The sequence below is a fragment of the Syngnathus scovelli genome, chromosome 19 (genome assembly GCF_024217435.2).
Source record: "Syngnathus scovelli strain Florida chromosome 19, RoL_Ssco_1.2, whole genome shotgun sequence".
In the NCBI taxonomy this organism is placed as follows: Eukaryota; Metazoa; Chordata; class Actinopteri; order Syngnathiformes; family Syngnathidae; genus Syngnathus; species Syngnathus scovelli.
In genome coordinates this window covers 616,877-632,378 of record NC_090865.1, presented here as the reverse complement: position 1 = coordinate 632,378, position 15,502 = coordinate 616,877, and the positions used below count along the sequence as shown (strand labels likewise).

Below are 15,502 nucleotides of genomic sequence, written 5' to 3'. Positions count from 1 at the left end.
TGATCATTGCTTTGCAATGTTTCCTCTTGCACTTCCAAACTGTGACCAGCATCACCATGAGCAAACACGTTGCAGCAGTGCAATTGTGAGCCAAACTATTTGGAACAAGGTCTCCATGACAACGGTCTACCGCTTACTCCCTCGCCTACTTGTTCTGTCGAAATGTTGCCGCAAGCAACAAATGGTCAGGCGGAAGACAAAGAGGGAAAAAAAGGTCAGGAGGGAAAGTGCATGGCAATGTGCGTAGACGACAGCTGGACCTCCTTTCTTTTCGCAGCAGCATCCGATGCACATTCATGGAGCTTCCGGTTGGAGGTGGGCTGGGAGGGAGGGAGGGAGGGATAAAGGGAGGGAGGGATAAAGGGAGGGAGGGATGGGTGAGGTGGGCAAGCCACTGTGAGAAAGAGAGAGAGAGACAGCCCTCTCTATCCAAAGCAGATGTCTTTGCTATGCTGCTCGCAGATGTGAGGAAATGAAGTCTGAAAAGTGCAGCAGGTGTGTGTGTGTGTGTGTGTGTGTCTGAATGAATGGCAGCGCAATTACCAAATCATATAGCGCTGCTGCCTTAAGGCTTTTATATTCACATAGATGAAGTAGATTGTCAACCTGCCTGGTAGTGTTTTATAATCAGCCAGAATAGGAGACAAATTGCACTGGGATGTTGCCTAGTAACCAGTCAGAGTATCTCCTGTCTATTCAGCCAAGGCAGGTCAAATGGAAATCTTGCAACACTTTCTGCGTCATGCATGACTTTGTAGAACCTGTTGCAAAAAAACAACAAAAAACAATGCAATCTGCAGGAAGCATGATTGCGTTGCTCACCTTGAAGTTAAATGTTGCAAAAGTTGACTCATGGCCATGCATTTGCATCAACTCTCGCATTTATTCATCTCAGGTGTATTCAAGTCATCAGTGTCGAGAATGCAATCAGTCTCTGCTAGGTGCAAATCATTTCTCTTGTTTATCGTGTAATTAGAGCTGTGCATTGTGCAAAAAAAAAAAAAAAAAAAGAAAGGATGTGTCGAAGTGGCCACCGTCGCTAGTGGTAATGCGTCTATGGACGTCAGACTGACGCAGATGCCTCACAGTTTGGTTCAGCGTGTGGGAGGAAAAGACCGAGAGCTTGGCGACAGCAGCATTTTGTGAAGAGCCTGTAATTGCTGTTTCATCACAATTATCCTGCGGAGAACTCGCCGCTTTCATTCACTCTGTACGGTCTTGAACCCAGACAACTGACGCAATGCAAACTTTTGTGCATAAGAATCGGAACTCAAGTCTCTTGCATGCTGTCCTGTCTGTCCCTCTGCAGCTGCCTCATTCACATCGCCCGATTGTGCTGCAGAAGAAGCAAATGAGGTTGAGGTTCTCAGCCCAAGCTGAGCCCATGGCGTCGTCAGCTCTTTGCGTGGCTCTTGCCGTGCTCTTCTTCTGCACTTTGACCTCCTGCACTCCCTCCGGTCCGGCCTCTGACACCTGCGCGAGCCTGGAGCAAAGTCGCTTCTTCGGCGTCTTCTCGTCCACCGCCAACCTGCCGTCGGCGCCGTGCTCCTGGACCCTGCAGAACCCCGACCCCCGCCGCTACACCGTCTACATGAAGATCACCAAGCCGACTGAGTCGTGCAAGCCGAAGCGGGTCAGGACCTTCCAGTTTGACTCCTTCATCGAGACGTCCCGCACCTACCTGGGCATGGAGAGTTACGATGAGGTGGTCAGGCTGTGCGACGCTTCCACCACCGTCACCTACATCGAATCCAGCAAGCAGTTCGTGCAGATCCGCAAAGTGGCCTCCGGTAACGGCCTGGAGAACGAGGACGAGCAGCAGGGCCAGAATGACGTCAGCGAGTTCAAGTCCGAGTTCCTGGTGGTGGGGAAAAGGAACCCGAGTATGCCCGCCTGTCAGATGCTGTGCCAGTGGCTGGAGAAGTGCCTGTCTGACAGCACCCACGACTATCCCTGCGGTATCATGAACACCCCTTGCCAGTGTTGGGAGACGCCAAAAAGGAAGCCGGGAAGCTGCTACAGAGGCGGCGTTTACGTGGAGAAATGCCTTCCCGTGCCCAGAGACAACCGACAGAATGCTGAGATCACCAGTGAGTGGGACGGACACAAAGTTGAGAAAGAAACAACATGTGTTTTGTAACGACCCCCACGGGGTCTTCACTGTTTGCTCTGCCGGCGCCGGCCCTCCTTAGCACTCGCTGACCCTTTAATTTGTGTCTTCAAAGTGTCTGCCGAGCACAAGCCCAGACGAGGGATGTGCACTCGGCTGCCACAAAGTAATGAGAAGCCAATCCAAGTGCATCTTTAAAAGCTAATTGGATGAACTACCTGAAAGACACGCGTCACTAACCGCCTTGTGCTGCGAGTCGAGCGCGTTCACTTGGCTGATGAGGCCGGCCGGCCGGCCGCCCGTGCGTTTATGTCGGTGGAGAGGAGCACAAAGACCTCACAGTCAGCCGGCGGTGAAAATCGAAGCACACTTGCGCTCGCTCGCTCGGTCGGCATAGCAACGCCGCCCGCCATCGGCCCCTGCCATCATTTCAAGCGATTTCGGGATAAACAACTATCCGCTTGGAGCGAGCAGACCGTGTCCTTAAATCTCGACTGATAGTTGATCCAACGCCAATATATCAATCGGAATAAAGGGGTGTTTATAAAAAAGATGAGTCAAGTCATTGAGCCATCAGTTGCAGCAGCCCTAATATACGTCAATGTCGATATTTTACAGAGGGCTGGGCCGGCTGGAGCCGCTGGTCAGTTTGCAGTCAGGAATGCGGCGGTGGCGTCCAGCTGCGCAGCCGGGCCTGTCAGCCCGACGATGCCGTATGCGAGGGGACCGTGGAAGAAGGGCGGGCGTGCAACCAACGGGCCTGTATAGGTAACCTCTCGTTTCCTTCATTTGGCGCCAGCTGCTCAATGCAGTGCAATGAACCGCACTGTCTTCTTCTTCTTCTTCCAGGCACAGAACGTAGCAAGAGCCAGGGTCTGCGGGCCATTGTCGGTATGAGGAGGGAGCACGATGATTCTGGCCTCGGAGGAGTTGCAACCCAAATCGGTAAGCTTAGTTTGCGCTTTCGAGCAAGGTTGTGTTTTCCAGAGTTTCACTCACTCACTCACTCACTCACTCACTCACTCCATTGTTTTCAGCAAATACTAAGACAGACGAGTGGTCCCAGTGGAGCTCGTGCTCGGTGACATGCGGAGAAGGCTGGCAAAGCCGCACCCGGGTCTGCGCCACTTCCTCCTTCACCACCCAGTGCACCGGACCCCTGCGTGAAAACAGACCTTGCAACAACACCGTTGTCTGCCCAGGTAACCTCCTGGTTCATGACCTGCACACCAGTGAGATCAATGCGTCCGTCGCATCAGGTTGATCGATTTGACTTTCAGTGGATGGCGCCTGGGACGAGTGGACCCCGTGGAGCTTGTGTTCCTCCACGTGCGGCCGCGGTTACCGCGACCGCACTCGCACATGCAGGCTGCCTCAGAACGGAGGAGAGCCTTGCAAGGGGCCTTCGAGGCAGAACAAGCTTTGCAACATTGCTGTATGCCCCGGTGAGATGTTTTCTCAATATTGTTGCATCATTACACTTCGAGGCAGTCAAGAGGGAGCATCATTTTTGTTAAAAGCACTTATACTCAATCTGATTACAATGAGATGTTGTTGTGGCTGGTGAAAACTAATGATATAAAAACAAAAATACTAGTGGATTCAAATAAATATAATTAACTCACTCCAACGTTGGCCAATTATGTTGCTCATCATTGATGCGTCTCTGCTTCCCTCTAGTGGACGGACACTGGAACGACTGGTCAGTGTGGAGTCCGTGTTCTGCCTCTTGTTCCAACGGCACCAGGCAGAGGACGCGAGAATGCAATGGGCCATCCTACGGGGGCTCGGAGTGCCACGGGAGTTGGAAAGAGGCCATCGACTGCTTCCTGAAAGAGTGCCCTGGTAAATTTAAAAAAAAAAAAAAGGAAAATAATCAACACAAGACAAATCACAGTTGAGATTTGACGGTGCATGCTACTGTGTGTGTGTGCGTGCGTGTGTGTTTAGTTGATGGACGCTGGCACGCCTGGAGCGCTTGGGGCAGCTGCAGCAAGACTTGCGGAGGCGGCATTCAGCAAAGACAAAGAGTATGTGAGGGCCCTTTCTTTGGTGGGGAGCCTTGCCCTGGTGAAAGAGGAGAGCAGAAGCGCTGCAATGAGAAGAGATGCCCTGGTTAGTCATGTGCTTGCACAAACAACATGAGCACCTCGTCCAAGATCATTTCATAAGCTAACATGATTACGATTCCAATTCTTTTTAGAGCCCCATGAGATTTGCCCTGAGCAGAACGATGGCGACGTTGTGTGGAAGAAAACTCCAGCTGGAGACATGGCAGCCATCTTATGTCCCGCTGACGCCGAAGGTACATTGATGTTTGTATTTAGAGTATTCATATCCATATCCATACATGCCTGAGCGCGTACTGTCACGCAGGTCCGATTCTTCGCCGCTGCAGTCTCAATGCCGTCGGCCTCGCCACCTGGGAGAGCCCGACTTACACCAAGTGTGTCTCCAAGAACTACGGGAACATTCAGAGCCTGGTAAGTGAAAAGGGGAAAAGGAGCCTTGTTGTAAATGACGTGGTCCAAAGGTGGAACCCTTAACAATCCCGTTTGCACTCTCGTCCTTGTAGTCGAGGGAATACGTCAGCAAAGTGCAGAAGGCGCCGCAAAGCGTCGACGGCGTCACTGAGGTGATTTCACGTTTGAGGTTCTCAACGGACGAAGGCGCCACATACAGCGGCGACCTCATGGCCGTCATGGAAATCCTCAAGAACGTCACCGAGTTGTACAAGGCAACCACGATGAGGCTTAGCAACGCAGATGTTGAGGTAAACTGAAAAGTCAGCTTTGAAAATGTGTTTAGAGATGATGCAGGGGAGGAGAAATGTGAATCCGGCCGGCCCTTTACATTTTATTCAGTCAAACGTTTTTTTTGTTGTTGTTTGTTTTTTGCAGAACTATGTCCAGACCATCAGCAACCTGCTGAAAGAGGAACATCACGAAAAATGGGAAGAGGCACAGCAGGTACGTGAGGAGAAATTCTCAAGCCATTTAACCTTTAGTGCTCCAAATAACAAATGGTCATGACAAGTCAAGCAAACACTCGGTCGGGGGTGAGCGTGAGATTGAGTCAGGGAAATACACGGCGGCGCCCACTCGCCAATCTGTGGCCATCCTACAAAGGAAGAGAGGACACAGACGGCACACGTTTGATAGAGAAGGCACACCTCGTACCCACACTGCTCCGGTTTGTGCGTCAGAGACCACGCAAGTCCGGGGCAGCCCTCCCCTCCGTGGAAAGGAAATTCTGTAGAAATATCAGGATGAATCAACAGGCAGTCCATTTATGGCTTGAAGGAACTTTGCGGTTGCCTAGCAGCAAGCGAGGCTTTCACTGCAGCGGGCGGCGGACGTCGTCGACACAGAAAAGACATAATAGATGGTTGGTTAGTCATGACCAAAAGTCTCAGCTTTCTTTTGAGCGAATTTTCAAACCGTTCCATTGTGGATAAAGTCGTGACATTTTGCGCTCGGTGTTTCCTGGCATCAATCGAGGCGTCCTCGGTCAGAGCCGAAAGGTTAACATAGCAAGTGGACTTTTCCCCCCAAATTGTAAATAAATCCTCTCCAGCAACGCATCTTGAATTGCAATGACAAATGTTCTTCTTCTTCCCGCATTTCTCATCCAGATGGGTGCCAACGTTAAGGTGTTATTCCGTCTGGTGGAGGAGTCGGTGAACATGATCGGTACGCAAATGAGCGGCTTCCAGGATATTTACGAAGTCACCGAGAATTTAGGTGAGCCCGCGTTTCCAGCGCTCGTGTCTCGTCAGGATGATTTGGCCAAGTGCATCAAAGCATCTCTTTGACGTTGTGTCCCATCCATCCATCCATCCGTCCGTCCGTCCGTCACACAAACGACTTGCTGTCTCCCGACTCGCCTTAACGCTTTTAAATGAAGCAATCTGTCGGTCAGAATAACTGCAAAGTTCACAGCCGTGACATTTCTCATCAGTGGTCTGCAACTCTCTCCTGTCATTCTGAATGAAGTGTTTTCTGTTTCCTTCTCAGTGCTGAGCATTCATAAGCGGCCCACTTCCACCAGCTCCAACTTCACTTTCCCCGCTAAAGGCTGGAGGGGAATGCTGGACTGGGTCAGGACTGCCGAGGAGAAAATTTCCGTTTCCAGAGATGCTTTAGCCATTGACCACAGTGGTGAGCGCACAAAAAAATGACTTTAGCTGCTATGTCATGCACTTGAATGCGTATCTAAGAAACCATTTGTTTGATTTCAGATGGCAATGAAGCTTTCGTCACCGGCATTGTCCTCTACAGAAACCTGACTTCGTTTCTTTCCTTTCAGAGGTAATCGTCCAGCATCTTCATGTCATTCTTATTGTAGCCACAAGATGGCAGCCACGCCACTCACCATTTATGAACATCCATATTAAAGCTGTTTTTGTCTCTCCGCAGCAACTCGACTCTGCTCAATTCAAAAGTAGTGACAGTGATTGTCAGCCCTAGCCCTGCCCTCTTGTCTTCTCCCGTGGAAATTGAGTTCCCGCATCTTCACAATGTAAGTCGCCCAAACGAATGGAGCCTCAGAAAAAAAAAGATGGCAGCATCCCCTCTGGGTGTTTGCTCACCGCGGCAAATGACATTTCGTTGACATTTGTGTTGAAACGGTGACATTTGGCAATCATTTTGCCAGCTGAAAGCTGCCACCATCACAGCCTAACCAGCTGGTCAGTCACTGTTCAAAAAAAACAAACAAAAAATAAAAATCACTCTCATTGGCCCTGTTATGAGCTTCTGGAATTGGAGAAGGTGTTGCTTTTCACACGTTTTTCCTATGGAATTTCAAAGTGCAGATAGATTCCTCACAATGTTCTCTCCATCTGTCTCTCTTTTTTTAGGACACAATGAACGAGACGTGCCTCTCGTGGGATGAAAGTGAAACGTGAGTGTTGACTCGTGTCGTCTTTCTTTTGGAGTGCGTGTGCAGTGCATCAAAGTCATTAGTCACACATCTAGTGTTTCTGGCGGGTGCCGGCGATATGTCACCGGCCCCAACCTTCTTTTAGTCATGCATAGAACATCCGTCCGTCCGTCCGTCCGTCCGTCCGTCCGTCCATCCATCCATCCATCCATCCATCCATCCATCCATCCATCCATCCCTCCATCCATCCCTCCATCCACCCATCCCTCCATCCCTCCCTCCACCCATCCATCCATCCATCCATCCATCCATCCATCCATCCATCCATCCAGCACCTTGAGACTCACCAGAGGGGGAGTGATCATGTGCTTTCGTCCCTTTTTCGTGAAGTGGCACAAGATGTTGTCCTATCATTTCCAGCTCAAGCACACTTACTGTTTGGCAAGAGTTTAGGCAAGGCAGCACATTTCAGACTAAATGTGCTTCACAGTGAAAAGCAAAACAATTGAAGACATTTTAAAAAGAGTAAACAGCAAAGTAGACAAATAACAAAGTGAAATTAGTGCTGTCAAATAGTTTTAGAATCGATCATTCCACGGATGAATCGAATAATCCCATACAATTTTATTTGCATTAGTGTATTATGAAATCTTTTTCCCCCTGATTACTGCTTATTAAGCAATTATATTTTCTTTAGTGATTGAAAAGACGGCTAAATAACAGTGAAGCACGATCACAAGACGGATTGATGGTCACTGTTTTCCAAAATAAAAGCTAATATTTGCAAATGCAAGTGTGATTGAACAGATTGCAAAAAAAAAAAATGCAGAACAAGTGTAAAACATTTGTCTATCTTTTAATGGAAAGGCATTTTTAATGAGCTGTGTCAGCTGTGAAGGCAGCAGCAGCAGCAGCAGCAGCAGCCTCTGCTTTTGTGCTCTGTTTTGCTCTGCTCTGCTCTCCTCCTCTCACTGGTTGGTGCCTTTGCTCTTCTCCTTCCTCCCTTGTGCAGATCCTCCCTGCTTGGCTCGTGGTCTGCGCGTAGCTGCAGAGCCGTCCCCGTTCATTCATTCCGAACCAAATGCGTGTGTGACAGCCTCTCCACCTTCGCCATTTTAGCGCGCGTCAACTTTGACTCGGTAAGTCTTTCTAATTTGATCATACTTGAGCTTTTTTCTCTGCTACCGTCTTTGTGCAAATGCGGTGCGGTGCGGTGCGGTGCGGTGCGGTGCGTGCTCACTGGCTGGCTGGCTGGCTGGCTGGCTGGCTGGCTGGCTGGCTGGCTGGCTGGCTGGCTGGCTGGCTGGCTGGCTGGCTGGCTGGCTGGCTGGCTGGCTGGCTGGCTGGTGCAAATTCAAGCCATTTGCATGGCGCCTCTTTGTCTCGGTGCAGCAGGAGACGAGAAAATCGGAATTTCTTATAGAAAGAGGGAGGAAACTGACATGCACTGACGTGCAAATGTGAATATATGCACAAGCACATCATTTGATTCCATCTAGTGATGGGATTTTGTGTGCAGCATCTTTTGCACAATTGAATGACATGATGTGAGCTGTTTCGCTTTGTGTGCAAATTAATTGTGTTTTCAATGATGAAGCAAATCAAGAAAGGAAAAAAAATCCCCTGTAGACTGTGCTGCCCCAGAAGCTGCTCGAGCCAGTTGCCACGGTAACGGCTTCTGCAGCGCTAACTCGGCCTGGGGGATTTTTCATAAGTGAGAAGCTGGGGGCCAGAAAAAACACAACCCCCCTTTCCTTTCCTTTCCTTTTCGTTCCTCGCCCCTCCTCTGGCAGAGGATGTGATCTGGCCATCTCTGCCGTGCAGCAATTACTGCTTAGCGCAAACAAACAACAGATAAATGCATTTAATCCAAATGCCCCGTAGTCAAACTGCTCAAGAGCTGTTGACTGCAGTCTTTTTTCTTTTTCCTCCTGCTAGCTCCAGTCAGTGCCTTTTGTTTCGTCTGCATTTGCCCACCTCTTACTCCTTCCTCTTGACCTTAAGCTGTGGAAACAAGGAGAATCACCCGTCGTCATCATCGGCTATTATCTACAAAGTCTCAATTATGTCCGCCCCCCCTCACATCTTCCTCTTCCTCCTCAGCCTCATTGTGTCTGACAATGCCAGAGATGTGAACCAATGAGAGACAGACGTCTGGTTATACGTTGACGGTCCCCCCCCCCCCCCCTCCCTTCCACCCACATTCGCCACCATCCAGCCTATTACGACCACTTTCAATAACATCTCCTCGATGAAAATATCAGCATGAGGCAGCGAGCGAGACCAGACGAGGGAATGAATAAAGGCACATATTGCGGCGCATTAGCTTTCATCTCCGATATGAGCGCACGCAGAAGGAAATGATAGGAAAAGTAGGTCTGCCCTTGACCAGCTTGCGGTCCATCAAGCACTCCCTCCCTCACTTGTTTCTCTTCCAACATGTGATGCAGGCAAGGGCAGACATAAGACATGTTTGATATTTAGGTCAAAGCCTGACTTACATCGTGCAACCCAGATAGAGGACACAACAAACTCAATGGCTAAGAGCTCATTCAAAAGACCTCAAATGGAGCTCCTTCACTGCTGTTTTGTGGCAGCCACCTCAATCTTCAAAGTCAAAATAACATTTGGAAAATAGCAAGCGGGCGGGTGGTAGTGACAGATGAATGCGCTGGTGCTGATGGCCCACCTCTTCACCTCAGCCTGCCTTCAGCCTGCCTGGCTGCCTGGCTGCGTGGCTGCCTGCCTGCGTGGTTGCCTGCCTGGCTGCCTGGCTGCCTGCCTGCCTGGCTGCCTGCCTGCCTGCCTGCCTGCCTGCCTGCCTGCCTGCCTGCCTGCCTGCCTGCCTGCCTGCCTGCCTGCCTGCCTGCCTGCCTGCGTGGTTGCCTGCCTGCCTGCCTGCCTGCCTGGCTACCTGCAGGGCATCAAGGGGAAGAATGAGCGTCGCAGACTTGTCTGTCAGCGACGCTGCATTCACCCGAATTGTCTCATCTCGGTTTTGGCCCAGGGACATCAAATACGCAGCAAGATGATGCGGAAATGAAGCCAGCCTGACCGTTTGTTTCATTTGCCCTTGAGGTCACCTTGCTTGAGCTGCGCCTTTGGGGACTCACTGCACATGTTGGTTTTTATGCAGCTCTTAGAAGACGTGCCTTTTGTCTCCTCTCCGCACGCAGATCATGGACAAGGCGCTCCTCCCGTCCGTGACGCTCATCGTGGGCTGCGGGGTGTCTTCTCTCACCCTGCTCCTCCTGATCATCATCTACGTCTCGGTGTGGAAGTAAGTCAGCCCCCGCCCCCTCGCTGTAGGCTGGCTTTTCCAGAAGCGCAGCCCAAACTCATGCTTTCTCTTCTCCGACCGGCTCCAGGTACATCCGCTCCGAGCGCTCGGTCATCCTCATCAACTTCTGCCTGTCCATTATTTGCTCCAACGCCCTGATTTTGGTGGGACAAACTCAAGCTCGCAATAAGGTTGGTGCTTGGCCGCCTTGCCCTTTCAAGGCGTTCTAAATGCGCTAGCTTTCTAAACCTGCTTTTCCCCACTTTGGGCTTGCTTAGGTGGTCTGCACACTGGTGGCGGCTTTCCTGCACTTCTTTTTCCTCTCGTCGTTCTGCTGGGTGCTGACAGAAGCTTGGCAGTCGTACATGGCCGTCACGGGTCGTCTCCGCAACCGCATCATCCGCAAGCGCTTCTTGTGCCTGGGTTGGGGTAAGGGCACCTCGCCTTTATTTGAATTTTTTTGCCCCCCGAATGCTTCTTCAGTTGATACTTGAACCTTTTTGCTTAGGTCTACCTGCGTTGGTGGTGGCCGTTTCTGTGGGCTTCACGAAAGCCAAGGGATACGGCACCGTCAACTAGTAAGCCTCATTGTCTAATTCTGACTTTCTGTGACCTTTTTCTCTGACGTGACCATATTAAAGCTCTTTCTCCATCTTTTCCTTTAGCTGTTGGCTTTCTCTCGAGGGCGGGCTCCTCTACTCTTTTGTGGGTCCGGCCGCCGCTGTTGTTTTGGTACGTATCTGATCTGAGTTTGAAATCTTAATCCCTTTTTATTATTATTATTATTATTATTATTGTAACGCTGACCCTTTCATTTCTTTCTGCCCAACCAACAGGTGAATATGGTCATTGGTATTCTGGTCTTTAACAAGCTGGTATCCAAGGACGGCATTACCGACGTGAAGCTGAAGGAGAGAGCCGGGTAGGTTCTATTGATCTGCCATTAAGCTTTGGTGCTTATCGCTCACATCAGCGCCATTACCAGCGTATTGGTAAGGAGCCAAGGACATCAAGTAAAAGGACGCGTGGCCTCTCTCTTCCTTGCAGGGCATCGTTGTGGAGCTCCTGCGTGGTTTTGCCTCTCTTGGCCCTCACTTGGATGTCGGCCGTCCTGGCAATCACTGACCGCCGTTCGGCCCTCTTCCAAATCCTCTTTGCTGTTTTCGACTCCCTGGAAGGTTTTATCATCGTCATGGTCCACTGTATCCTGCGGAGAGAGGTAAGGGAGGAAATTCTTTCAATGAGTTCAGCACGTGACGAGCTGTGGTTTAAACGCAATTTCCGGGGCTCTTTAGGTTCAGGAAGCTGTTAAGTGCCGAGTTGTGGACCGCAAGGACGACGGCAACGGCGATTCGGGAAGCTCGCATCACAATGGCCACAACCAGCTTACGGTAGCTTTCTTTGCTTTCATCGTGCCTTCTGATTTTTCTATTTGATGATTTTTGCATTGATGGCATTTTCATTTCCTTTTCATCAGTCTGACGCCGAGAAGGATGGAGATTCGTGCATCCAAGGTAAGTAAGCATCAGCATTGCCATTTGCATTTGGTTACGGATGCTTTTTCACCTGCCTTGCTTGATGACTGGTCATTTTTCTTCAAAGGAATGAGCGGCTCATCTGAAGAGAAGATGTCACCTCCTCAAATGCCCCTCCCCATGGGCCCCAATTTCCACACCCTGCCGTCCAACAAGAGCCACATGCAGGCGGTCCCCGAATATTCCAGCCACACGCTCACCCTGAAGAGAGAGAAGAGCCGTCTGGCGGGAGGAGTTGACGGAAAAGCCGTGTACGTGTGCGAGGGAGAGCTCTTCCAGCAGCTGGACGCCGACCTGGCTCGGGTTCAGGCGGAGGGCGGAGTCTCCGACGCCAGCGGTTACATGCTCATGCCCAACACCACCTCCACCCTGAGAAGCAAGCCCAAAGAGGACCCGAGCAAATACAACATCAACGTGGAGCAGCTGCCCCAGGCCCGACTCGTGCACCTAGGCGGCCCCTTTGCCGAGCCCCAAGCCGCCTTCGGGATCAAGACCATTCCCTGCGACCAGGTCAGCGTGTCCTACTCGGAGAGGGACTCGCCCATCCAGAACATCCACAACATGTCCAGCGAGTCTCACATCACTCACAGCAGCCTGGAGAACACCTTTGAGTCCATGAACTCCATGATGTCCAAAAGCGAGACCATCTCTACTTTGTCCATGAGCTCCTTGGAGGTAAGACCGGACGGAATAAAAGGATTCGGGGTATTTTCTGACTTACTCCTTCAACCGAGCTAACCCGATTTGTTGTTCTCTTTTCTTTCCTAGAGGCAAAAGTCGCGCTATGCCGAGCTTGACTTTGAGGTACCTATCAATCAATCAGACTTTGTCAAAAGGCATCGTTATGTCAAAATCCACCATTTCAATGTTCATCATTTTTCCATAGAAAATAATGCACACAAAGAAGCGCCACCAGAACATGTTCCAGGACCTGAACAGGAAGTTACATCACGCTGATAAAGACAGAGAGTCGCCCGCTTCTGACAGCAAGGTAACATCATTTTGGTTGTTCGTTGCTCATTGCTCATCATCATACCGAAAGGAATTGACGCTTAATCAGCAAAAAAAAACAAATCAACAAACAGTCAATCCGAGGCAATGGACGACGAGTTTGGCGGTGGAAAAAAATGCCCCTGTAAAGAATATTTGCATTGAGCTAGGGTTAACGCTTGAATTTACGGGTGCATTTGTCTTCCTACAGTCTGTGAGATGGAGCGTCTCATCAGCAGGAAGTGACAAAACGAACCAAAGCGTGAGTGTTTTTAATGTGACCTCACCATTTCAAATTGTAGTCAGACGACGACACGGCTGCCCTTGCCTCAAGGAGGAATAGTCAGTCACCTCCGTAGACCATCTCGGTTATTTGACATTCACCTTTCATTTGCATGAGCCGTTTCTCGCACATCCTGAGTGGCAATTTGGCGACTAAGCGTGCTCCCTTTGTCACCCTGCAGGACAAACAGCAGGGTCCCTTGGAGAGGCCTTGGGAAGGAGTCCGGGGCTTACCGCAGCAGCAGTCTCCCCCCGCGTGGGTCCGCAAAGACTTGGAGCCTCTGGCCGCCTCGCCGCTGGAGCTCCACTCGGTGGAGTGGGAGAAGAGCAGCACTCCCATCCCTCTGGTGGGCCAGGACATCATTGACCTGCAGACGGAGGTCTGAGTCCGGGCCAGGTGCCCGTCTTACTTGACCTTTTGGCGTCGCGTTCCTGCATTGGAATCGTAAGTTGGGAAGTAGCTCCGAGAATCTATGTCTTCAAATCCTCAGCCGGAGCAGGAAGATCATTTAAGAGTGGGGTTGCCTCTCTGAGTGGACTTGGCAAGGCGCCGGCGGAGAGTTGCGTTGCGTCCGCGGTCCACCTAGGCCAGAGTTGGATGCGGTTCCATTCGTGTCGGTCAGTCGGCCGTGGGAGGGAGGGAGGGAGGGAGGGATGGTAGGGAGGGCATGCCACTCACCATGCCCGCTGTGCTTCTTTTCACCTCGGGCTGGACAATGTGGCAAATAGGCTGTGTCCTCCCTGCTTTTTGGGAGCAATGACTACGACTCTTGGCTGCTGCCGTTCCAGCCAAATTTCCTTCCACCATAGCAAAGAGAGCAAAAGCAAGCATTTTCTGATTTTTGGGTTCAATTTGATCTTCTCTGTTTACTTCTTAAAACACCTCCGCCATACTAATTGTCATTTTAGTATCATCATTAGCACTATTATTGATGATCATATTTGATCTATTTCTGTTTTGAATGCCAATGGATTTGGGTTGGGGTTTTTTTTTTTTTTTTTTTTTTTTTTTTCCGTCTGTGACCTGGAAAAAAAAACAAAAGAGTGGAACACCTCCGCAATGTGCCGTTATCCGGTATGCTCTGCATGGGGACAAACCTACTGAGGGGTGATGCGTTCCTGGTCCCTCTTGCATTTTTCCTGGCTAGCAAGCACAATACAGACTCTTAAGACGGAGCAGTAGAATGAATGTGAGCGTTTGAAGAGGAAAATGCCAATGGCTTTCATCATCGCCCATTTATCTCTCAGCCTTGCAGGACTCTTTGGACAAAGCTGAGGCGCTGTCGAGCCTTCAACACATTTGTGTTTTGAACCATCAGTGTGAAACGGTGCAATACGATGGGCGCTTGATGCTCAAGCAGGACTGATTTTTCTTACTGACGATGATGATGATGACTCCAATCTTTTCTACCATCTTCCTCATATTTACTGAGCATATAGAGGCTTTATGAGAATATTGTATAACAAATCTGTGTTAGTAATTCAAGGAATTTATTGACTAGAGATTTGTTAGCCTAAGACTCCATTTTTGGAGGTGTCTGTGACAGGTAGATCACTGTACTTCTAGTATCAAAGCAAACAGTGTACGTATACAATGAATGAATGAATGAACGAACGAACCAATATCACCACAAATGTGCTTCAGGATATTATTACTCTCCACTGTGTTGCGATGAGTAATGGAACCTCCTCATGTCTTCTGTCAAAGTGTTTTTGATAACCTTGTCACTCGTTGTCAGTAATTGTTACGATTTCATATTTGACCACTTCCTATGTCGGTCCAAGTCGTACCTCAACAGACTGAACCATTTGTAATCTCTTGTCACTACTTTTATTTTTGTATGTAGTTTCCCCTAATTGTACAATTTTCACCGCACAAGATGAATGTGATTGATTTCAAATAAAATCAAGATACTCTATTACACGATTGGAGTGTGCTTTATGAATGATGAGCTCGTTTAAAAGGCAACTGCAATTTGCTAAATCTCAGATGATGAGTAGTATCATCATTTCGATATGTTGACGGAACCAAAGAGTGGCTATAAATTGAAGGCTCGGCCAAAAGAAGACATTTTGTCCAAGCGCCGAGAAGGAGCCTCTCTAGTTGTAGTCTATTTTTAATAGCCATTTTTAAGCCTCCGGCAAAACCTCTGTCTCTAAATATAGTCGTGATTTGTTGGTACCAAAAAAAGCGAGCTCTTAAGTTGATCAAAGAGCAACTGTCCTCTGTCCTATTTTAATGCTTTGCAAGGAGGCAAAGCAGTACAAAGGACCGCTTGTCAATGTTTCCACGAGGTAAGCGGCCCGTCTTTTTTGGATCTCAGTGCAGCATGTGCATAAAGGACAAAGGGAGAAACTCATTTGTACTTTATTTTAAGCCATCTTATTTTATGCACACTCTGCCCAAACTGACCTGATTGC

At 49.6% G+C, this 15,502-nt stretch overlaps 1 protein-coding gene across 2 annotated transcripts; it reads left to right on the top strand.

The window, feature by feature from the left end:
- The first annotated feature begins 354 nt into the window (after window positions 1–354).
- On the top strand, window positions 355–15,003 carry LOC125986630 (adhesion G protein-coupled receptor B1). Of its 2 annotated transcripts, XM_049750393.2 has the most exons (31): window positions 356–2,090; window positions 2,729–2,878; window positions 2,960–3,055; window positions 3,148–3,312; window positions 3,391–3,555; window positions 3,791–3,955; window positions 4,061–4,225; window positions 4,314–4,415; window positions 4,487–4,593; window positions 4,686–4,883; window positions 5,011–5,079; window positions 5,745–5,853; window positions 6,127–6,270; window positions 6,351–6,420; window positions 6,529–6,631; window positions 6,972–7,015; window positions 8,007–8,133; window positions 10,171–10,274; window positions 10,363–10,465; window positions 10,553–10,703; window positions 10,783–10,852; window positions 10,940–11,006; window positions 11,111–11,196; window positions 11,322–11,493; window positions 11,570–11,665; window positions 11,752–11,788; window positions 11,877–12,484; window positions 12,578–12,613; window positions 12,696–12,800; window positions 13,011–13,061; window positions 13,264–15,003. In XM_049750393.2, exons 1-31 carry the CDS (start codon window positions 1,241–1,243, stop codon window positions 13,465–13,467), a joined length of 4,719 nt encoding a protein of 1,572 aa, XP_049606350.1. In that variant the 5' UTR covers window positions 356–1,240; the 3' UTR covers window positions 13,468–15,003. The 2 variants fall into 2 exon arrangements, with proteins under 2 accessions (XP_049606349.1, XP_049606350.1); XM_049750392.2 differs by lacking the exon at window positions 13,011–13,061 and having other exon boundaries at window positions 355–2,090; window positions 2,729–3,055.
- Window positions 15,004–15,502: the final 499 nt, after the last annotated feature.

What these genes read in the sequence shown, in the direction of transcription:
- LOC125986630 (XM_049750392.2), top strand. Translation starts at nt 1,241, where the DNA reads ATGCAAACTTTTGTGCATAAGAATCGGAACTCAAGTCTCTTGCATGCT. An exon ending in CAACACCGTTGTCTGCCCAG is followed by an intron (nt 3,313 to 3,390) that starts GTAACCTCCTGG and finishes TTTGACTTTCAG; the next exon opens with TGGATGGCGCCTGGGACGAG. An exon ending in CGCCCGCTTCTGACAGCAAG is followed by an intron (nt 12,801 to 13,263) that starts GTAACATCATTT and finishes GTCACCCTGCAG; the next exon opens with GACAAACAGCAGGGTCCCTT.